This window comes from Dendrobates tinctorius, unplaced genomic scaffold, assembly GCF_039654945.1.
Source record: "Dendrobates tinctorius isolate UK_male_01 unplaced genomic scaffold, ASM3965494v1 ptg000214l, whole genome shotgun sequence".
Taxonomy (NCBI): Eukaryota; Metazoa; Chordata; class Amphibia; order Anura; family Dendrobatidae; genus Dendrobates; species Dendrobates tinctorius.
In genome coordinates this window covers 8,343,863-8,367,250 of record NW_027361881.1, presented here as the reverse complement: position 1 = coordinate 8,367,250, position 23,388 = coordinate 8,343,863, and the positions used below count along the sequence as shown (strand labels likewise).

The following is a 23,388-nucleotide window of genomic DNA, read 5'->3' as shown; positions in this document are numbered from 1 at the left end:
TCTCCATCTAACCCCCACCCCCTGAAGATGGCTGGACCGTCATTGTAAATACATCATTGTAAATACAAACCTATGCTTTGTATCTCCCCCACCTCATTGTAGATTGTAAGCTCCACAAGCAGGGTCGTCTTATTTCGCTTTAATTATTGTATTGTTAACGTTGTTACTTATGACTGTTGTGTTTGAAACTGTTCAACTGTAAAGCGCTGCGGAATATGTTGGCGCTATATAAATAAAGATTATTATTATTATTATTATTACCAATGTGGCTGTTGAATCGGTTCCTGCAATTCGATATGCACCATCTCTTAATTGTCTGATTTCAAACTACGTCAGTGTGATAGAGGAAGTTTCTCTGACTTTCATAAAGGGACTGGAAGTCTTGCTACATTAATAAACTAAGTTAGCCCCCCCTGATGGCTTAGCTAATCGAATGAGCCAGACAGACAGACATCTTACATATGTAGCTTACACACAGAGAGCTCTCTGGCTGTGGTGGAAACTTTACCGCCTACAAAGAGAGAAATGGTCCACTTCCAGGACCAAGCTGACAGGGATACAAATTGGACCAACCATGCATTTTAGAAAATTAAAAATCAATTACTGAGTTATTTTATATTACATTCCAAAAACAAATATTGAAGTTCTTCTGGTGTTGGACAAAAAAAACTTGCTTAGCTCTAAAACACTTCAAAATCCCAATACATTTGGACTGCTGGGAGAATATTGCTACGGAGAAGAAATTAGCGTTGGATATTAGTCACTTATAGAGATGTTCATTAAGTAGATGGGAAATATGCCATGTTTGGTCATCTTCTGACTATATTAAGGCTGGTTTCACATTCGCGCTTTTTAAGCGCACGCACGGCCGGGGGTAGCTCCGCCCCCGAGCCGGCTCTCTGCCCGGCGTGCCCGCCCCTTGCTTGTAGCGCCGCCTCCTAGCGCACAGCGGCGCCTGCGATCGGCGCACCCTATCTTTAGCATAGGGTGCGCAGATCGTGCGCAGGCCGTGCGCTAGTTGCGCTTTGACCTGCGCTGCGCACTTTTGACGGTGCGCCGTGCGCGCCAAAATCAAACTTTTCGGATTTTGGCGCGCACGGCGCACCGTCAAAAGTGCGCAGCGCAGGTCAAAGCGCAACTAGCGCACGGCCTGCGCACCCTATGCTAAAGATAGGGTGCGCCGATCGCAGGCGCCGCTGTGCGCTAGGAGGCGGCGCTACAAGGAAGGGGCGGGCACGCCGGGCAGAGAGCCGGCTCGGGGGCGGAGCTACCCTCGGCCGTGCGTGCGCTTAAAAAGCGCGAATGTGAAACCAGCCTTACAAAGTCTATCAGCGCTCTAACAACAGGTACCTACTGACAGGTTCTGACTCAAGAGCCTTAAAATAAAATCTAAAAAACTAAAACGTTATTTCAATGAAAAAAATAAAAGCGCACTATAGATTGAAGTAAGAGACATCTAACAGACTCATCCAATAAATGGAGCGATCTGCGTCGGAGAGCAGAACCTATCAGTGTGAAATTAATACATTTACCTTGTTCTAGTCGTCAAAAAAACAAAGTCCGGCCATTGTCACCCAGCAGTTCGAACTTATGGCGGCACCACTACGGTAGCAAGTAAAGTGTTAATGTTGTCGACGACCAGTTCAGACGCTCTCATCTCCTCTGCTCATTAATACCAGTTAGTTATGTGCAACATTTTACCTCTGGCATCATATTTATCATGCAAAATCTCCGGAAAAGTTTACAAAGCGGCTGGTTTTTATGCAATTATCATAGATAATTTGATCAGCATAAAATATCTTGGAGATATCATGGCAAAAACAGATCTGAGAGCACTGGGTTTTACCCTTCTACCGCCCTACTAAATGCCCTGAGCTGCTGAGAAACTTAGCTCCTAAATGAAAAAAATACACAAAGAATAATTATAATATTTCATATACGGTAATTAGCTCCACAACAGCCATCAATCCATAACAACAGTTACTATCTGAAACATATAGCATTTTATATGGGCAGCATTCCAGTTCTGTGGTTATTACCATTGCTTTGTATTATCGGGGGGCATGGGTAAAATCCACATAAAAACATGGAGTTTGTTTGTTCTCTTCGTGTTTGCGCGAGATTCCTCCTCCTATTTTGAAAATACATACTGATAGTATGAATGGCTTCCTACAAAAATGTCTGACATCAGGAAATTAGATTGTGAGTTTCCTTGGCCACAGGGACTGATATGACTAGTGAAACTGCTGATGAATAAGCAACCTGAAAAATAAAAAAAAAAATTGTATATCATCCATTAAAAAAAAAAAATATTTCTATAGTAAATTGGGACTAAAATGTTCTCTCAAAAGAAAAATATAATTTTTTTAATGGATGATATACAATTATTTTTGCTTTATTTTTCATGTTGCTCATTCATCTGTTCGACAACTTTCTAATACACTTTGTCTTTAACAATGGAAACTAAATTAATTGTTCCTGAAATTAAGGGTGGTGATCATCTACAACTATGTCTCTCATACACACCACACAAGGAGAAGATACAGCTCCCGTATATTTATACTTCCCTAAAAACAAAAGGCATGGAGTACATTATAAAGTACTAAGCAGTGTTGCTGGGAATCCAGCACTGAAGTGGTATGAAACTCTTAGGGTGTGTGCACACGCTGTGGATTCTGCTGCGGATCCGCAGCGGTTTTGGTCCTGCGGATCCGCAGCAGTTTCTCCTGAGGTGTACAGTACCATTTAAATCAATGAAAATGAAAGCCGCAGTGCAGACTTTTCCGGGTGTATTTGCTGCTGTTTCAAAACCGCAGCATGTCAATTCTTTGTGCGGATTCCGCTGCGGTTTGGCACCTGCTCCATGTCCGGTGTCAAACCACAGGGGAAAATCGCAGGCTAAACTGCAGAAAAACTGCAGATAAACCGCAGGTCTTTTCACGTGCGGATTTACCTGTGGTTTTTGACATCCGCGCGGAAAAATCCGCAGGACAATCCGCAGCGTGCACACACCCTTACTAGAAAGCAGCAACATCTGTTTTTGTATCTCCCTACCCCTCATTCACTCCAGTCATTTTTCCTCCGCTATATACAGTAGACTTCTCCTTACAGAATGTAACTTGGATTCGCCAGTAAACTGAAAATTCTTTGCATCTCCCTAGACAGATTTTATCAGTTTAGGAAGTAGAGGGAGAAGAACTGGACATTTTTTCTCTAATATGATATATTGCAAACTTTATTATATTCACTTGTACCATAGAGTTTCTCAAAACTTTCCTGAACCAATGGCGACCACTTAACATAAAAAGGATGCCATGATAAACGTATTTCTACTGTGCACAGTGTTTTAATTTTTTTAAATCTAATTTAACTATGTAAATAATAAATATTATTTTGGCTGCAAAGCCTATGTTCATTAATGTATACTGAGCGAAAAATCAGCAAAAATATTAGCTGTTGCTTGCTTATCCTTTAGTGTCAAAATCCTGTACATAATTATTGCAAGAATTATTTTCCTTTAAAAGAAAAAAAATCCCTGCCACATTGGTAACCCATGTCTTTCTTATCACATGGATGTCTAGGGTTCTTATGGCCAACGCTGCTGAGTAAACCTGAATGTAATGGAAGACTTTGCAGTGACTATTTTTTCTTTTTTCTTTTTTTTGCCCAGGATGAAAAGCTCCTTTAAGTCGTTCAGGTAGAGGAGGACTGGGAGTGAATGAGTGTTCTGTAGTGAATCACAAGTCTCTCATTTGTAACTGGATATATTTTGAATGAACTCTACTCCCCACTTGACAAACACTTAAATCAATGAACAACACTATGTAATTGCCAAGTTGGCTGATTACAAAGGCTGAGGCTCCGGCTGTACAGCCCTGTGGTGGAGTTACTAGGCTTTTTTTTCATGAGAGAGAGATCTGTTCTCCGGTTTGGCTTTCTGTTTTTTTTTTTTTTGTTTGTTTTTTCAGTTTCAGTAACAAGCTTCTCGGTTTCATTAAAAGCCAAGTTTTAAAACGAAAACAATAAAGGACATCAAATGTTTCAAGCCAGAATTTGCACGGACAATATGTGTTCCTAAAAAAATACTTCTATATCGACTAAAAAAATAAATGTTACAGAATGTTGTGTGCATATGCAATAATCTTTTACTTCCTTCCTATCTGACGAGTCTTTGTTGTGATTTAGATAGGGTGGAATGGTTTCATAATCATTACACGCTATATTGTACGGCATTACAGGTAGGACATATATGACAAAACACATGCATCAAACAACAGGGCATAAAGTCTATAGAGAAACAGCGCAATGTATACATACTTCTACAGGTCATACAACAACACTAGTAGGGTATCTAAGAGATGTGAACCCCGTCACCTCCTTGGTGGTCAAACTCACAAACAGAAATACTTCCCCCTAGGCCTCAATCGATTGCCTCTCACCTTGCCAAAAAGGTACCCTGTTTAATTCTGACAAGACTCTGTACAGGTGGGTGCTTTTTCTTTTTTTTGGAGAAGACTTTGATTTCACTAAAAATCCTAAGTCACATAGAAAGCTCATTAAAGGGTCAAACATTGACTTATAACATAGCTGCATCCAATAGGTTGGAATACAGATCCAGCTTTATTTCTCCTGAAGAACTACAAATTTGCAATCCCCCATACAGGAATCAAACTTAATTTCTAGTGAACATTTATGAAAACGCACTGTCAATGATCTATATAACTGTAGCATCTCACAGATGTGATCTATTTTTTTTAAAAAAACTTCCTTCTCACCGCCCAATGGGGTTGGCCCTTTCTTTTTGTCCTTTCTCACTCTACCAGACGCCTGGAAGTTTGAGGGTCCTGCGCATATGTATGTATGTATATATATATATATATATATATATATATATATATATATATACACATACACACACACACACACACACACACACACACACTGTATATATTTTTGCTTTTCACGCTACTTCTAATCTTTGCTAATGGGGGCAGTCTCTGGACAGAACAGGTCCTCTTCCCCCTCTGGCAGCTAACAATAGACTCCTCTCTTTGACAGTAGAAGGAGCCTCCTTCCCTGACCAGTGGGAATAAAGTTGTTTCTACTGCCTGCTCTGCATGGAGTAGAGGCTATCTATGCAGAGATCTGGCTGCGAATAACAGAGCATGTGCGACCACCAGCACTCATCCCACCATGAGTACATGCACATTACTACAGAATGAACACCAGTTGGCGCTATACTATGTCATAACACTAAACGTGCTTCTTGGGATTGGTGAGAGTCCCCTGAGGTCAGACAACTAACAATTTTTAACTTGTAAACTTAGGAAAACTCGTTAACGGTTTTTTTTTATTCAAACCTATCAGTTTAGTACAAATCAAGTTTACGAAAGACTTTACAAATGATACAGTTTTATGTCGGCAATTATAAATGTGTCCCAAGGTGAATATCAGTTTTGAAACCACTTTTCTATTCTGTGGCTTATGATGAAGAAGAATAAATGAAGTAGATTGTCATTCACTTACCTTACATACTTTTCGGCTGCCTCTGGCCCATACACAGGGTGCAACCTTCCAATATTTTGTGAAAGAGGAAATGAAAACTGATTTGTAAGGTTCAGACACAAGTATAGGTTCTGACACAATTTCACAGTAATTAAAAGAAAAAACCTTGAGATGGGACAAAATAGACCCAACAATAGCACTGATCAGCTTCCACTTGTGTATCTGAACGTGGACGCATCATAATTAAACACTGTGCGTGGCGACCATTTTATATAGGGCCTAGGACAGACCTTTCATTACCCTGAAAGCAGATACCTTCCCTTTCATTTTAGCAGACACATCTAGGCTTCACCTTTGCAGGATCACATATCATTTAATGCGTGCTATTCTCATCAAAACTTCATTAAGCTCCTAAAAAAATGTTCAAATTGCCTTTCTCCGAGTATTAACTTACTTTCACACGTTTTGCAACCTTTCGTCTTTTTTTGTGCTGGATGAAAAGGTCATTTCATGGCGAATGGATGCATCAGTTCCATAATTGTTGCATACAAAAACGCCCAGTACTCTATGAAAGAACATATGCGGTAACCATAATAAATCAACCGCCAATATAAATGATATTCCACTCCATAGATAATACAAACAACAAGAGAAATGAGGAGTAATGGATTCAAATAATAATTAGAAAAAATACAAAATTTTTTAATTTATACATGCACAGTAGAGTAATGAGTCAGAACTCAATTTACTCAAATTGACATAAAACCAGACGCAAACAGGGCAGTCCTGAACAGGGAAGACACGAATAGCAACCCGTGCTCACAGTATATCAGCACAGAAGCTTAAATACATGCAGAGATTCCAAAAGTCAAAGAAAACAGGATACCCTGCATGGGTAGACTAAAGTGCTAGGTAGTAATAGAGATAAGCTAAAGGACCTACCAAAATGACCCCAACACTGAAGTGTATGAATATAAAGTGGGAGCAGGTTGCTTACCAAAGTGCATGGGTAACCAGGTCCAGGACGGCGACCCCCAACGTGCGTTTCGCGCCTACTGCGGGTGCTTTCTCAAGGGAGTGAAGGCTATATGTGGACAGGATCCTTTTATATGACAGTGCCACACTCCCACAAACAGTCACATGGTGTAGATGAGCGTATAGGGCTATACCAGAGGCGCATGCGCCATGTAATGCCCACATCTTCCAACCAGGAAGTGACCACAAGTGTGGTCACATGTTATAAGGGAGCCAATCACACACGCGGTCACCCGGTAGGAATAGAAGTATAAGGCCGCCTCAGCGGCGCGTGCGCCATGTAGTGCCCACATCTTCCAACCAGGAAGTGATCGCAAATATGATTAAGAAAGGGAACAAACCAAAGTCACGATAGCGGCGCGCGTAACACCCCGGACCTCTGACAATGAGAGGGGCGTCATGCATCAGAGCGCACGCGCCGGGGAAGTAAAACTCCCCGCGCCTGTACCCGAGGCTGAAAGACGCCCACCCCCATGTAGACACACCAGGGGAACACAGATCATGCGCACCATGGCAGGATGTAAAATCGCCTACATAAGGAGTTGCATTAAATGTCTATAGGCACAGTGGTGGAATTCACATACAATATCATAAAACATGCAAACCATACATATAATAAAATCCACATCGAAAATGCCAATTACAGTAATATAAGTGCAATCATATTAGCATATAAATGAGCATTTATAAAAGATTTGTTACATATAGGAATAAACATCGATATAGTGTGCAAAGTCGATTTGGGCAAGTAGATGGCATGCAGCCAAAATTGTAAAGTCCATGTAAATGCACCATAACACAGGACACATATTGAGCAACACATATTAAGACAAAAATTGTCCATAAAAGAAGGTCCGAAAAGGTGCAGATGTTAGGAATCCTCCCACTAAGGTAATACATATTAGGCAGTAGGAGATGGAAAATCCCCTTCCCCAATCCAAGGGATGATGGCAACATCAAAACGTCCCAAGTCCAAAAAGCACAAGAGGGTACCATGATGTCCACAAACAGCCGACACTGAAAGATATGAAAAATGAACTAAAATAGAAAGAACAAACAAAAGAGATTAAAAATCATAAAAATTGCCGACAGGAACTGGGATATAAACAAAGGCAGATGCAGCGGAGACAGCATAGACTATTACGCGACATGTGGGTGCCCCATGATATATGTTGGTCTGACATCCAGGGAATTACGTGTGAGGGTGCGTGAACATGTCAGGGACATTCGGGCGGCCAAGACAGCGGTCGACCGTTCCACCCTCAAGACCATTCCCCGCCATTTTAGGGATTTTCACAATTGTGATCCAGGGACCTTCATGGCGAGGGGTATCGATTGTATCCATCTGGGTATTCGGGCTGGCAGCTATAAAAAGGCATTGCCCCAAAGAGAGGCTAAGTGGATTGTTGCCTTAGATACAATGATCCCGAAGGGTCTCAATGAGTCTCTTAGCTTCGCTTCATTTTTATAGTCTATGCTGTCTCCGCTGCATCTACCATTGTTTATATCCCAGTTCCTGTCGGCAATTTTTATGATTTTTAATCTCCTTTGTTCTTTCTATTTTAGTTCATTTTTCATATCATTCAGTGTCGGCTATTTGTGGACATCATGGTACCCTCCTCTGCTTTTTGGACTTGGGACGTTTTGATGTTGCCATCATCCCTTGGATTGGGGAAGGGGATTTTCCATCTCCTACTGCCTAATATGTATTACCTTAGTGGGAGGATTCCTAACATCTGCACCTTTTCGGACCTTCTTTTATGGACAATTTTTGTCTTAAAATGTGTTGCTCAATATGTGTCCTGTGTTATGGTGCATTTACATGGACTTTACAATTTTGGCTGTATGCCATCTACTGTACATACCAAATCGACTTTGCACACTATATCGATGTTTATTCCTATATGTAACAAATCTTTTATAAATGCTAATTTATATGCTAATATGATTGCACTTGTACTTATATTACTATAATTGGCATTTTCGATGTGGATTTTATTATATGTATGGTTTGCATGTTTTATGATATTGTATGTGAATTCCACCACTGTGCCTATAGACATTTAATGCAACTCCTTATGTAGGTGATTTAACATCCTGCCACGGCGCGCATGATCTGTGTTCCCCTGGTGTCTCTGCATGGGGGTGGGCGTCTTTCAGTCTCGGGTACAGGCGTGGGGACTTTTACTTCCCCGGCGCATGCGCTCTGATGCATGACGCCCTTCTCATTGTCAGAGGTCCGGGTGTTACGCAGCGCATGCGCCGCTATCGTGGCTTTGGTTTGTTTCCTTTCTTAATCACATTTGCGATCACTCCCTGGTTGGAAGATGTGGGCATTACATGGCGCATGCGCCGCTGGTATAGCCCTATACGCTCATCTACACCATGTAACCGTTTGTGGGAGTGTGGCACTGTCATATAAAAGGATCCTGTCCGCATATAGCCTTCACTCCCTTGAGAAAGCGCCCACAGTAGGCGCGAAACGCGTGTCGGGGGTTGCCGACCTGGACCTGGTTACCCGTGCACTTTGGTAAGCAACCTGCCCCCACTTTATAGTCATACACTTCAGTGTTGGGGTCATTTTGGTAGGTCCTTTAGCTTATCTCTATTATTACCTAGCACTTTAGTCTACCCATGCAAGGTATCCTGCTTTCTTTGACTTTTGGAATCTCTGCATACGATTATGGTTAACCCTGCATGTATTTAAGCTTCTGTGCTGATATACTGTGAGCACGGGTTGCTATTCGTGTCTTTCCTGTTCAGGTCTGCCCTGTTTGCATATGGTTTTATGTCAATTTGAGTAAAATGGAGTTCTGACTCATTACTCTACTGTGCATGTATAAATTAATAAATTTTGTATTTTTCTAATTATTTGAATCCATTACTCCCCATTTCTCTTGTTGTTTGCAGTTCCATAATTGTGCCTGTGTGTCCATACACCAACCTTGGTACACTGCGGGTACTCATCGCATTGTTGTGATTACCGGGAAGCATCTGCAACCTTCGGTATGGTTTTAATAAGCGCATAACAGATGGACTTGTCTTCTATCTGTGGAAACAATGGAAAATACATCAGGTGCGCCGAGATTATATACTTAGGTATAATAAATGCTATGTAGAGTTATTGATATCTTGCATACAGCCTGGCAATTATATTTGTGTAGGGATAAAGCATCAATCATATAAACCAGCTATAGGGAAAGAAACAGAAGACCGATAGCATTTACTACATTATGTCCCAATCAGACCACATGAGAGAAGGGGGAGCAATTTAAAGAGCCAGGACATTAACAGGCTTTTTATTTTTCTAGTATTTATCTATCATGCCTTTCTTACTAATAGAGATAGGAGCAACATCTGGAAAGTGCAGCTCTTCTAAGTTACTTTTATACCAGTAGACTAACCAGGCTATGATATATACATCCCTATGAAAAGTCACATGGAGTCTGCCCAAAGCTCTCACATTGCTTTCAGGACCTTGTCTAAATTAAATTTATCAAGATTTGTAATACTTTGTTCCTAAATGCACACGTGCACCCTCATGCCCTGAATTATGAAGAATTACCTAAATAAAGTCATTTACACGCCATTAGTTACTAAGAAAGTTTATATCTGTACCCAGCCAAGACCTGAAGGCTCACAGCACCATGACTTTAATGCAGGTTTCTGCAGGTCGTTAATAATTCAGAATCATCAGCATAGAAATATATTCACTTATATGGTATGTATATGGGTAGATCAGCGGGAGCTGGGTATACACAATACCTGTGCAAAAGTTTTAGGCAAATTGTACAAAGTAAGACGTTTTCAAAAAGAAAAGTTGCAATAGCTGGAATTGTTCTATCTTTATTTCCAAGGAACTCAGCAAGCAAGTTGTTCCAAACATCATGGAGAACTAACCACATATCTTCTTAAAAATGGGTGGATAGTGGGTGCACAGTGTAAAAGATATAACACAATAGTAGCTTACCTATAATACTTACTCTTTAAAAACCTGCAGATATTTTATTTTTGCGCTTTTGTTTTTCTACTCCACTTATGTTTAAGAGCCATAACCATATTATTTTTCTTTCGCCATCGCTGTATGAGGCCTCGTTTTTTGCAGGACGAGTTGTAGTTTTGAAGAACATAATTCCCTTTATTATAAAATGTCTTGCAAAAGAGGAAACGTTTCAAACTTATATAAACTTATACTTTTTAAATTATACCGGTTGAAAAAAAAATTCCGAAGTTTGTAAAAAAAAAAAAAAGTTTTCGTCACCATTTTTGGAGACTCACATTTTTTAAAATTTTCTGCCAATGGAGCTGTGCAAGAGCTTGTTATTTTGTGCACCAAGCTGAAGTTTTTAATGATATTAAATTGGAAGCTTTTAATTGCATTTTTTTGGGGGAGGAGAAACACAATGACAGAAAAAAGGAGATTTTTGTGTACTCACCGTAAAATCTTTTTCTCTTAGCCTCTAATTGGGGGACACAGAGCCATGGGTGTTATGCTGCTGTCCACTAGGAGGCGACACTATGCATAATCTGAAAAAGATTAACTATGGCTCCTCCTCTGCAGTATACACCCCTGGACAGCGTCAGCCTTCTCCTGTTTTGTGCAAAAGCATTAGGAGGAACTTAACAGAAACTACATAACCATGCCTGTAAGAAGGCAACTATGTACAAGCTCAAAAAACAAAATGAGAACTCAACCGTAACAACAGCCCGTAAGGGCAACAGGGTGGGAGCTGTGTCCCCCAATTAGAGGCTAAGAGAAAGAGATTTTACGGTGAGTACACAAAAATCTCCTTTACTCTGTCGCCTCATTGGGGAACACAGAACCATGGGACGTCCTAAAGCAGTCCCTGGGTGGGAAGCAACGGACGAATATCGTGCTAGCAGGTCCCTAAACTTGGGGCACTGCCGCCTGCAGAACCCGTCTACCCAGGCTCGCATCCACTGAGGACTGGGTATGAACACTGTAGTGTTTCGTAAACGTGTGTAGGCTAGTTCAAGTGGCCGCCTTACACACTTGTTGTGCCGAGACCACTAGGCCCCCCCCCCCCCCCCCCCCCCCCGAGTCCATTCCTTGTCTGCTGAGGAAGTCGGCTTCCCAGTTGCCCACACCCGGAATGTGGACCGCAGAGAGTACCGACTTCGTATCTTCCGCCCAGTGGAGGATATGTGCCACTTCTCTCATCGCTTGGGTACTGCGGGTTCTGCCTTGGTGATTCACATATGCCACCGTCGTGGCATTTTCCGACTGTATCCTGATATGAGAGGCTGCAAGCAAGTAATGAAAGGCTCTCAGTGCCAGGAAGATGGCCCTAATTTCCAGGATATTGATGGGCAAGGTCGCTTCCACTGGTGACCACTTGCCTTGTGCCCTGTGATGTAGGTGCACCGCACCCCAACCTGTCAGGTTTGCATCGGTGGTCAGGACCTTCCATTGACCTGAGAGAAAGGATTTTCCCCTTGCAAGCGAAGTTGGCTTGAGCCACCAGTGTAGGGACCTCCTGGTCGACGATGTCAGCCGGAACTCCCTGTCGAGGGAGAAGGGATTCCTGTCCCAAGACTTGAGGATGGCTAGTTGAAGAGGCCTGAGGTGAAACTGGGCAAATGGTACCGCCTCCATCGTTGCTGCCATCCTGCCGAGGACTCTCATGGCAAACCGGAGAGATCGGGGAGGATTGCGGAGGAGTATGCGAACTCCCAGACGGAGAACCAGTGCCTTGTCCCTGGGAAGGAGCACCAGACCCCTGGAGGTGTCGAATAGCATCCCTAGGAAGGTCAGGGACTGACTCGGGGTAGGCGATGACTTTTGTAAGTTGACTAACCAGCCCAGTCAACTCAGAGTGTCGATTGTGATTGAGACGCTGACTTCGCAGTCCTTGAAGGTGGAAGCCTAGATGAGAAGGTCGTCCGGGTATGGAACGACTACAATGCCTCTGGAGTGTAGAACGTACATGGTGGCTGCCATGATCTTGGTAAACGCCCTGGGAGCCGTGGCGAGTCCGAACGGGAGAGCCACGAACTGGTAGTGGTCCTAGTTGATCGCGAACCTGAGAAATCTTTGATGGGCGGGAGCAATTGGTATATGCAGGTATGCGTCTTTTATGTCTATGGAGGAGAGATAGTCTCCCTGCTCCATGGACGCAATGATGGACCGAAGGGACTCCATGTGAAAATGACGGACCCGTACATATCTGTTGAGTTGTTTTAGGTCTAGTATGGGCTGGACGCTGCCTCCTTTCTTGGGGACTACGAATAGATTGGAGTAGAACCCTCGGAAGTGTTCAGTCGTGGGAACAGGTACTATGACTCCTGCTTGAAGGAGAGAGGAGACCGTGAAAGGCACGAGCCTTGTCTGGCGGTTTTGGTGGAACAGAGAGGAAGAACCGGTTCGGTGGACTGGAAGTGAACTCTATCTTGTATCCGGAAGACACTATTTCCCTGACCCACCTGTGTTCTGTAAAAGGTAGCCAGACTTGCTGAAAGAGTAGAAGTCGTCCGCCTACTGGTGGGGTGTCTTCCGGAGTTCGTGAGTCATGATGAGGCGAAATTCTGAGGTTTTCCTCCTTTGGGCTTCGCCTGGCCTGCTTTCGACTGCCAGGTCCTGTCCGGCCTCTGCACCGCCCGTGGGTTGTCCCTGCGTGGAGAGCGGTTACGATTTTGTGCTGGGCACGAGACGGACCAGCCCGAAAAATTGTGAAAGGATCGGAATCGAGTTTAGTTACGCCGTTTAAACGTGCGTTTAGGTCTTAGTTGAGGGAGAGAGGTACCCTTACCCCCAGTGGCGTTGGATATCAGTGTGTCCAACTTTTCACCGAAAAGCCGTCCACTGAAGTACGGGAGATGCGAGAGGGATTTCTTTGAGGCCGCATCGGCTTTCCATTCCAGCAGCCAGAGGATACGCCGAATTGTGATGGCGTTTGCTGCTATCGCCGCTACACCTCTTGCGGAGTCAAGGGCTGCATGAAGCATGTAATCTGCTGCTACTGCTATTTGAACCGATTGGTCCGAAAGCCCGGGATCTGAAGCTTGAAGACCGTCTTGCAATGCTTTGGCCCAAGCCAGAATGGCCTTGGCCGCTGAAACTGAAGCAAACGCGGGGGCCAGGGAAGCCCCTGCCGCTTCGAACACTGAACGAGCCATGCATTCTACCTGTCGGTCTGCTGCGTCCCTGAGGGTTGAGCTATCTGGCAGTGAGAGGAGGGTCTGTGCTGCTAGTCTAGAGACTGGGGGGGTCCACTTCGGGTGGATCTGTCCACTGCTTGGTGTCCTTTTGTGGGAAGGGGTACCTAGCCTCTAAATATTTGCGATTGGTGAATTTCTTATCAGGCTGCGAAAACTGCTTAGTAAGGATCGTTTGAAATTCCGGGTGGTTAGTGAAAACCTTAGGTGGTTTCAGAACACCTTCAAAGCAAATCTTGTGTTCTGGGGCTTCCGGGGTTGGATCAGAAATATCCAGCACCCGATGGATGGAAGAGAGTATGTCCTTAACTAGCGCTGTGTTGCTAGGGGGACAAGGGACCAGAGACCTCTCTGTCTCATTGTCTGAGTTGGAGTCACAGATGCCTTCCGAATCCTGCGTATTGCTCAGGCGTTCCCTGGTGGGTGAGCTGAGGCGGAGGTCTTCTTGCGGAGATCTGCGCTGTCTGTCTCTGGTAGGGGATGGTCTAGACCAGTGGTCCCCAACCTTTTTTGCACCAGGGACCGGTTTCAAGCAAGCCCATTCTTCCATGGCTCGGCAGGGCGGGGATGGAGGTGTGGCAGGGGTGGGGCTTTGGTCATAAGGGGGTGGGGCTATGGACACGGTTGTAGTGTAGCAGTGCATACTTATAATTAAACATTTAGAATGTGACTCAACTCACCATAAGTTTTGAATGAGTGCTCCATCACCCCCTTCTCCCCATCATTGCCTTCACCCCATCACTCCCCTCTCCCCATCACTCCTCTCTCCACATCATTGCCATCTCCCCATCATTGCCTTCACCCCATCACTGCTGTCTCCCCATCATTGCCTTCACGCCATCACTCCCCTCTCCCCATCATTGCCTTCACCCCATCACTGCCGTCTCTCCATCATTGCCTTCACCCCATCACTGCTGTCTCCCCATCATTGCCTTCACCCCATCACTCCCCTCTCCCCATCATTGCCTTCAACCCATCACTGCCGTCTCTCCATCATTGCCTTCACCCCATCACTGCCGTCTCCCCATCATTGCCTTCACCCCATCACTGCCGTCTCCCCATCATTGCCTTCACCCCATCACTGCCGTCTCCCCATCATTGCCTTCACCCCATCACTGCCGTCTCCCCATCATTGCCTTCACCCCATCACTGCCGTCTCCCCATCATTGCCTTCACCCCATCACTGCTGTCTCCCCATCATTGCCTTCACCCCATCACTGCCCTCTCCCCATCATTGCCTTCACCCCATCACTGCCCTCTCCCCATCACTGCCTTCACCCCATCACTGCCTTCACCCCATCACTGCCGTCTCCCCATCACTGCCTTCACCCCATCACTGCTGTCTCCCCATCATTGCCTTCACCCCATCACTCCCCTCTCCCCATCATTGCCTTCACCCCATCACTCCCCTCTCCCCATCATTGCCTTCACCCCATCACTCCCCTCTCCCCATCATTGCCTTCACCCCATCACTGCCGTCTCTCCATCATTGCCTTCACCCCATCACTGCCGTCTCCCCATCATTGCCTTCACCCCATCACTGCCGTCTCCCCATCATTGCCTTCACCCCATCACTGCTGTCTCCCCATCATTGCCTTCACCCCATCACTACCTTCTCCCCATCATTGCCTTCACCCCATCACTCCCTTCTCCCCATCATTGCCTTCACCCCATCACTCCCCTCTCCCCATCATTGCCTTCACCCCATCACTGCCGTCTCTCCATCACTCCCCTCATGGTCTTCTCCTCATGTCCCCATCTCCTCCAGGGCCAGGCTACACAAACACAGACCAACACACACACACACACACACACATACATGTACACACACATTATACATACACACAGACACCACCTCTCTCCTCTCACCTGTCCGCAGCATCGCCCGCGCTTCCTCGCTCTGACACAGCAGCGGCCGCGCTCTCCTCGCTGTGTCAGTCAGAGACAGGAAGCGCGGGCGGCGGGCAGGAAGCAGGACGGGTCCTTGCAGCTCTGCTCCTGCTATTCCCTCTTGCAGGCAGCGGAGCGGCTTGGATCGCTCCCTGGCCGCCGCTACACACGCCGCTAAGAACTGCTGCGCGCCCCCCTCTCCCCATCATTGCCTTCACCCCATCACTGCTGTCTCTCCATCATTGCCTTCACCCCATCACTGCCGTCTCCCCATCATTGCCTTCACCCCATCACTGCTGTCTCCCCATCATTGCCGTCTCCCCATCATTGCCTTCACACCATCACTGCCGTCTCCCCATCATTGCCTTCCCCCCATCACTGCCGTCTCCCCATCATTGCCTTCACCCCATCACTGCTGTCTCCCCATCATCGCCTTCACCCCATCACTCCCCTCTCCCCATCACTGCCTTCACCCCATCACTGCCCTCTCCCCATCATTGCCTTCACCCCATCACTGCCGTCTCCCCATCATTGCCTTCACCCCATCACTGCTGTCTCCCCATCATTGCCTTCACCCCATCACTCCCCTCTCCCCATCATTGCCTTCACCCCATCACTGCCCTCTCCCCATCATTGCCTTCACCCCATCACTGCCGTCTCCCCATCATTGCCTTCACCCCATCACTGCCGTCTCTCCATCATTGCCTTCACCCCATCACTGCCGTCTCTCCATCATTGCCTTCACCCCATCACTGCCGTCTCCCCATCATTGCCTTCACCCCATCACTCCCCTCTCCCCATCATTGCCTTCACCCCATCACTCCCCTCTCCCCATCATTGCCTTCACCCCATCACTGCCGTCTCTCCATCATTGCCTTCACCCCATCACTGCCGTCTCCCCATCATTGCCTTCACCCCATCACTGCCGTCTCCCCATCATTGCCTTCACCCTATCACTCCCCTCTCCCCAACATTGCCTTCACCCCATCACTGCTGTCTCCCCATCATTGCCTTCACCCCATCACTCCCCTCTCCCCATCATTGCCTTCACCCCATCACTGCCGTCTCTCCATCACTCCCCTCATGGTCTTCTCATGTCCCCATCTCCTCCAGGGCCAGGCTACACAAACACAGACCAACACACACACACACACACACATTCATGTACACACACATTATACATACACACAGACACCACCTCTCTCCTCTCACCTGTCCGCAGCATCGCCCACGCTTCCTCGCTCTGACACAGCAGCGGCCGCGCTCTCCTCTCTGTGTCAGTCAGAGACAGGAAGCGCGGGCGGCGGGCAGGAAGCAGGACGGGTCCTTGCAGCTCCGCTCCTGCTATTCCCTCTTGCAGGCAGCGGAGCTGCTTGGATCGCTCCCTGGCCGCCGCTACACACGCCGCTAAGAACTGCTGTGCGCCGCCCCAGCCCCCGCTACGCCACTGACCGCCCCTGGCTCCCCTTGTGTCCACGGACCGGCAAGGGCACTGCAGCGGCCCGGTGCTGGGCCGCGGACCGGCGGTTGGGGACCTATGGTCTAGACGACCTGGAACTACGGTCTCTCCCTGGAGGGGGATGACCGTGTGCTATGGGATGACGCAGAGGAACGCGACGTGTGGGTCCGCTTACGTCTGGGAGAGCTAGAAACGGCCTGTCCCTGGGTGGAGCAGTCCCTTTGCTGGGTAACAATCATAGCCGAGACATGACCCTGCAGAACCTGGAGTAATGTGGAGGTCAGGTTATCTATGGACTGTGTCATAGACTGCGACATCTGGGTAGCCCATTCCGGCGTGGTAGCGGCCGCAGAAGCAATTATAGGGGCTTTCTTGGGGCTCTGACCCAGTATTTTGGATACAATCCTTGCAGTGCGGGTACGTGCTGCCACTGGGGAGAGTGGCTTTGTAGGCTGTGCAGAAAGCATAAAAACAGTCCTGCCTGGTTCTTTTCCTTGAGCCCGGCATAGTGTACAAAGGCTGGCTAGCAGAGGACTGTACAGGGGTGACTACGCAGGGGAGACTATAGGAAAACCATGTAGGTTATATGGATTCACAGCCAAGTAAAGAGAACCCGGCTGTGATCTTACCCCACCAGTGTGCCCCTAGGTCCAGCGCTGACAATTCACAGTCCTGTGCCCCCAGAGACTGCTGGCGTTGCTGCTGCTGTATGAGACGGCGTCTGCTGCAGCGAAGATGGCTGCCGAGGAGATGAGGAGGGAGAAGGGGGCGGAGAGCTGAAAAGAGCACGCAGGGCCATGTAAAAGCGCGCCCTTTCTGTCTCGATCCGCCCCTTCTATGACACTGTGGAGTGTCATATTTGTCATCCGGGGGGCGGAGAGGAGGCGGCGACCTCAGCTAGGCCGAAGGCGTGGCCTAAATTAGACTTCTATGCCCAGGAAGGGCTCCAGGACGGCGCGGTAGTCCGGGGGGGGGGGTCGGGTCGGATTTTAACCCCTTCACGACCAATGACGCCACATAGGCGTCATGAAACCTGGTACAAATCTGACCAGTGACGCCTATGTGGCGCCATGACTTTAAAGCCCCCCTGCGGGTCGGGTGACCGGGGTCACTGAAAGGTCACCCGACCCGCAGATACAGGGGGCTTTGTAATTCACCACAAGGGGCGTGGCTTCGCCCCCACGTGGCTACGATCGCTCTGATTGGCTGTTTCACTTTTAACAGCCAATCAGAGCGATAGTAATATTTCATCAATGAAAATTGATGAAATATTACAATCCAGCCATGTCCGACGCTGCTGTAGCATCGGACATGGCTGGAGACACCGATTCCACCCCCCTACCGGCGATCGCCCCCCCGCAACTGAATGAAAGCGGCGATCTGCCGCCGCTGTCATCATCTGCCCCCCCTCCCATTCCCTCTGCTCCCCGCCAGACTCTGATCCCCCCTCACCCCCCCCGGTACCTCCTGAGTCCCCCCCGTCCCTCCCGGTGTCCATTAGGTCCGGATGATGGGCGCCGCCATCTTGGAAAATGGCGGGCGCATGCGCAGTGCGCCCGCCCAAATCTGCCGGCTGCAGATTCCATTCTTTCATTTTGATCACTCTCACAGTGATCACAATGAAAGAAAAAGTAAATAAACCCCCCCGATTATCACCCCCATAGGTAGGCACAACTAATAAAATAAAGAAAATATTTTTATTTTTCCATTAGGGTTAGGGTTGGAAAGAGGGTTAGGGTTGGAAAGAGGGTTAGGGTGGGAAAGAGGGTTAGGGTGGGAAAGAGGGTTAGGGTGGGAAAGAGGGTTAGGGTGGGAAAGAGGGTTAGGGTGGGAAAGAGGGTTAGGGTTGGAAAGAGGGTTAGGGTTGGAAAGAGGGTTAGGGTTGGAAAGAGGGTTAGGGTTGGAAAGAGGGTTAGGGTTGGAAAAAGGGTTAAGGTTGGAAAGAGGGTTAAGGTTGGAAAGAGGGTTAGACTTGTGGTTACGGTTATGGTTAGGGTTGGGATTAGGGTTACGGATAGGGTTAGGGGTATGTTGGGGTTAGGGTTATGGTTAGGGATGTGTTGGGGTTAGGGGTGTGTTGCGGTTAGGGCTGGAGTTAGAATTGAGGGGTTTCCACTCTTTAGGCACATCAGGGGGTCTCCAAACGCGACATGGTGCAACCATTGATTCCAGCCAATTTTGCGTTCAAAAAGTTAAACGGTGCTTCCTCCCTTCCAAGCCCCGACGTGTGCCCAAACAGTGGTTTACCCCAACATATGGGGTATCAGCGTACTCAGGAAAAATTGCACAACAACTTTGGGGGTCTAATTTCTCCTGTTACCCTTGGGAAAATAAAAAAATTGGGGGCTAAAAAAACATTATTGTGGAAATTTTTATTTTTTTTATTTTCACGTCTCTGCGTTATAAACTTCTGTTAAGCAATTGGGGGTCCAAAGTGCTCACCAGGCATCTAGATAAGTTACTTGGGAGGTCTAGTTTCCAAAATGGGGTCACTTGTGGGGGGTTTCTATTGTTTAGGCACATCAGGGGCTCTGCAAACGTAATGACGACCGCAGACCATTCCATCAAAGTCTGCATTTCAAAACGCCACTACTTCCATTCCGAGCCCTTACGTGTGCCCAAACAATAGCTTCCCCCCATATGTGGGGCACCAGCGTACTCAGGACAAACTGTACAACAACTTTTGGGGTCCAATTTATCCTGCTACCCTTGTGAAAAAAAAAAATTGCTGGCTAAAAATCTTTTTTTGAGGGAAAAAAATGTTTTATTTTCACGTCTCTGTGTTATAAACTTCTGTGAAGCACTTGGGAGTTCAAGGTGCTCACCACACATATAGATAAGTTCTTTGGGGGGTCTAGTTTCCAAAATGGGGTCACTTGTGGGGGGGTTCCACAGTTTAAGTACATCAGGGGTTCTGCAAATGTAACATGATGCCCGCAGACCATTCCATCAAAGTCAGCATTTCATAATGTCACTACTTCCCTTCCGAGCCCCGACGTGTTACCAAACAGTGGTCCCCACCCACATATGAAGTATCAGCGTACTCGGGACAAACAGGACAACAACTTTTGGGGTCCAATTTATCCTGCTACCCCTGTGAAAAAAAAATTGCTGGCTAAAAATTATTTTTTTTTTGAGGAAAAAAATATTTTTTATTTTCACGGCTCTGCGTTTTAAACTTCTGTGAAGCGCTTGGGGGTTCAAGGTGCTCACCACACATCTAGATATGTTCCTTGGGGGGTCTAGTCTCCAAAATGGGGTCACTTGTGGGGGGGTTCCACAGTTTAGGTACATCAGGGGCTCTGCAAATGCAACATGATGCCCGCAGACCATTCCATCAAAGTCAGCATTTCAAAATGTCACTACTTCCCTTCCGAGCCCCGACGTGTGCCCAAACAGTGGTTCCCCCCACATGTGGGGTACCAGTGTACTCAGGACAAACTGGACAACAAATTTTGGGGTCTAATTTATCCTGGCCCCCTTGTGAAAATAAAAAATTGCGCACCAAAAAATAATTTTTTGAGGGAGTCTAGTTTCCAAAATGGGGTCATTTGTGGGGAGCTCCAATGTTTAGGCACAGAGGGGCTCTCCAAACACGACATGGTGTCCGCTAACGATTGGAAGTAATTTGCATTTCAAAAAGTCAAATGGCGCTCCTTCCCTTCTGAGCCCTGCTGTGTGCCCAAACAGTGGTTCCCCCCACATATGGGGTACCAGCGTACTCAGGACAAACTGGACCACAAGATTTGTGGTCCAATTTCTCCTGTTAGCCTTGTGAAAATTAAAAATAGTGTGCTAAAAATCATTTTTGAGGAAAAAAAATTATTTATTTTCACTGCTCTGTGTTATTAACTTTTGTGAAGCACTTGAGGGTTCAAAGTGCTCACCACACATCTAGATAAGTTCCTTAGGGGGTCTAGTTTCCAAAATGGGGTCATTTGTGGGGGAGCTCCAATGTTTAGGTGCACAGGGGTTCTCCAAACGCGACATGGTGTCCAATAGCGATTGGAGCTAATTTTCCATTCAAAAAGTCAAATGGTGCTCCTTGCCTTCCGGGCCCTGCCGTGCACCCAAACATGAGGTATCTGTGCACTCAGGAGAAATTGCTCAACAAATTTTAGGATCCATTTTATCCTGTTGCCCATGTGAAAATGAAAAAACTGAGGCTAAAAGAAAATTTTTGTGAAAAAAATGTATTTTTTTTTTTACAGATCAATTTGTTTAGTACCTGGGGGTTGAAAGTGATCACTATGCATCTAGATAAGTTCCTTGGGGGGTCTAGTTTCCAAAATGGGGTCACTTGTGGAGGAGCTCCAATGTTTATGCACACAGGGGCTCTCCAAACACGACATGGCAACCGCTATATATTCCAGCATTTTCAAATGGCGCTCCATCCCTTCTGAGCCCTTCCGTGCGCCCAAACAGTGGTTTATGACCACATATGAGGTATCGTTGTACTCAGGAGAAATTTCCCAACAAATTTTAGGATCCATTTTATCCTGTTTCCCATGTGGAAATGAAAAAATTGATGCTAAAAGAAAATTTTTGTTGGAAAAATTAAAATGTCCATTTTTTCTTTCCACATTGCTTTAGTTCCTGTGAAACACCTGAAGGGTTAATAATCTTCTTGAATGTAGTTTTGAGTAGCTTGAGGGGTGCAGTTTTTAGAATGGTGTAACTTTTGGGTATTTTCTGCCATATAGACCCCTCAAAGTGACTTCAAATGTGAGGTGGTCCCTAAAAAAAATGGTTTTGTAAATTTTATTGTAAAAATGAGAAATCGCTGGTCAACTTTTAACCCTTATAACTTCCTAACAAAAAAATATTTTGTTTCAAAAATTGTGCTGATGTAAAAGTAGACATGTGGTAAATGTTAATTAGTAACTATTTTGTGTCACATAACTCTCTGGTTTAACAGAATATAAGTTCAAAATTTGAAAATTGCAAAATTTTCTAAATGTTCGCCAAATTTCTGATTTTTTGACAAATAAACGCAAAAATTATCAACCTAAATTTACCACTAACATGAAGCCCAATATGTCAGGAAAAAACAATCTCAGAATCGCTAGGATCCGTTGAAGCGTTCCTGAGTTATTACCTCATAAAGGGACACTGGTCAGAATTGCAAAAAATGGCCTGGTCATTAAGGTCAAAATAGGCTTGGTCATGAAGGGGTTAACAGGACCCCCCCCCCCGGATTGAAAGGCAGGCTAGCGGTGGGGCCACAACCTGAAGCGGGGCCCTGTGATGGGTTCCCCTGCGGCGCTGTAGACTAATGCTGCCGCAGACACAGGGGCGCAGAGAGCCTTGTGTCTGCATGTGCTATGCCTGCCCGCACTCCCCGCGGCCCCAACAGGAGCCTGCACCTGGCTGGGGTCCCTGGATGCTGCGCAGGTTGCCATGGACAGACCCTAAATGCGGCGTTTCAACCTAATAACCCCAGAGGGGGATTAGGGAGGGTGCTGCTGTCACCGTCAGGGGGCTTCTTCCTCACCTCGACCTCAACCCAAGACCAAAAGGAATTGGGGAAGGAGGGGGGTCTCAACTTCGAACCAGTACCTGCAGGACTGGGGAAGGAGCGACATGGGGAACCGCCATCTCAACTTCAACTGGGTACCCCATAATAGGGGGCCGAGGAAGGAGCCATGCCGGGAGTCTCACTGAGGAGACCCACTTTTCTCCATCTGTCATCCAGAAGAAAAAAACGGAAAAAAAAAGAAAAATTCTTTAGGTGTGCCTCCTTGTGACACTAAGCAAAAACTGGAGAAGGCTGACGCCGTCCAGGGGTGTATACTGCAGAGGAGGAGCCATAGTTAATCTTTTTCAGATCATGCATAATGTCGCCTCCTAGTGGACAGCAGCATAACACCCATGGTTCTGTGTCCCCCAATGAGGCGACAAAGTAACAGCAATTGTATATCTTTTTTTAATTTTCTGTCTTTACTGTACTGTTTAAATGATTTTTATATTTTGAGTGTCTACAGTACAGTATGTAATTATCATGCGCGATATATTGGCAGGTTTTCCTGCTGCGAATGTCAGAATGAGGGCAATATATAATGTGAATAGGGGCCTACCAAGCTTGTGTGACATCCGCTGATCTGCTGTGAACGAATACCCTCATGTTTGATTATGTCTGATGAGTTGGTGTATCTAAGCGTATCAAGTGTGATATACTCCAATGATTCATTGTATCTAAGCCGATCATGAGTGATACTGTCTACTTAGCTAATGTTTCTCAGCCTATCAGATTAGGTAAGCTGATCTGCTGTATCTAAGCAAATCAAAGTGTGACACTGTCTGCTGAGTGTGAATCTAAGCCT

General features: G+C 46.3%; 1 protein-coding gene across 14 annotated transcripts in view; it reads right to left on the bottom strand.

Annotated features, from left to right (window-relative positions):
- The window catches only part of TSHZ3 (teashirt zinc finger homeobox 3), a 331,665-nt gene that overhangs the window by 97,687 nt on the left and 210,590 nt on the right, over positions 1-23,388 (bottom strand). For 12 of the 14 annotated variants that reach the window (XM_073555013.1, XM_073555009.1, XM_073555004.1 and 9 more), the window contains 2 exons: positions 9,485-9,589; positions 5,960-6,070 (listed from right to left, as the gene is read on the bottom strand). In XM_073555013.1, coding sequence (XP_073411114.1) covers position 5,960 — 1 coding nt within the window. In that variant the 5' untranslated portion in view covers positions 5,961-6,070; positions 9,485-9,589. Of the gene's footprint in view, positions 1-5,535; positions 5,572-5,959; positions 6,071-9,484; positions 9,590-23,388 lie in introns of those variants that run through there. The other 2 variants (XR_012222300.1, XM_073555017.1) reach the window with 2 other exon arrangements.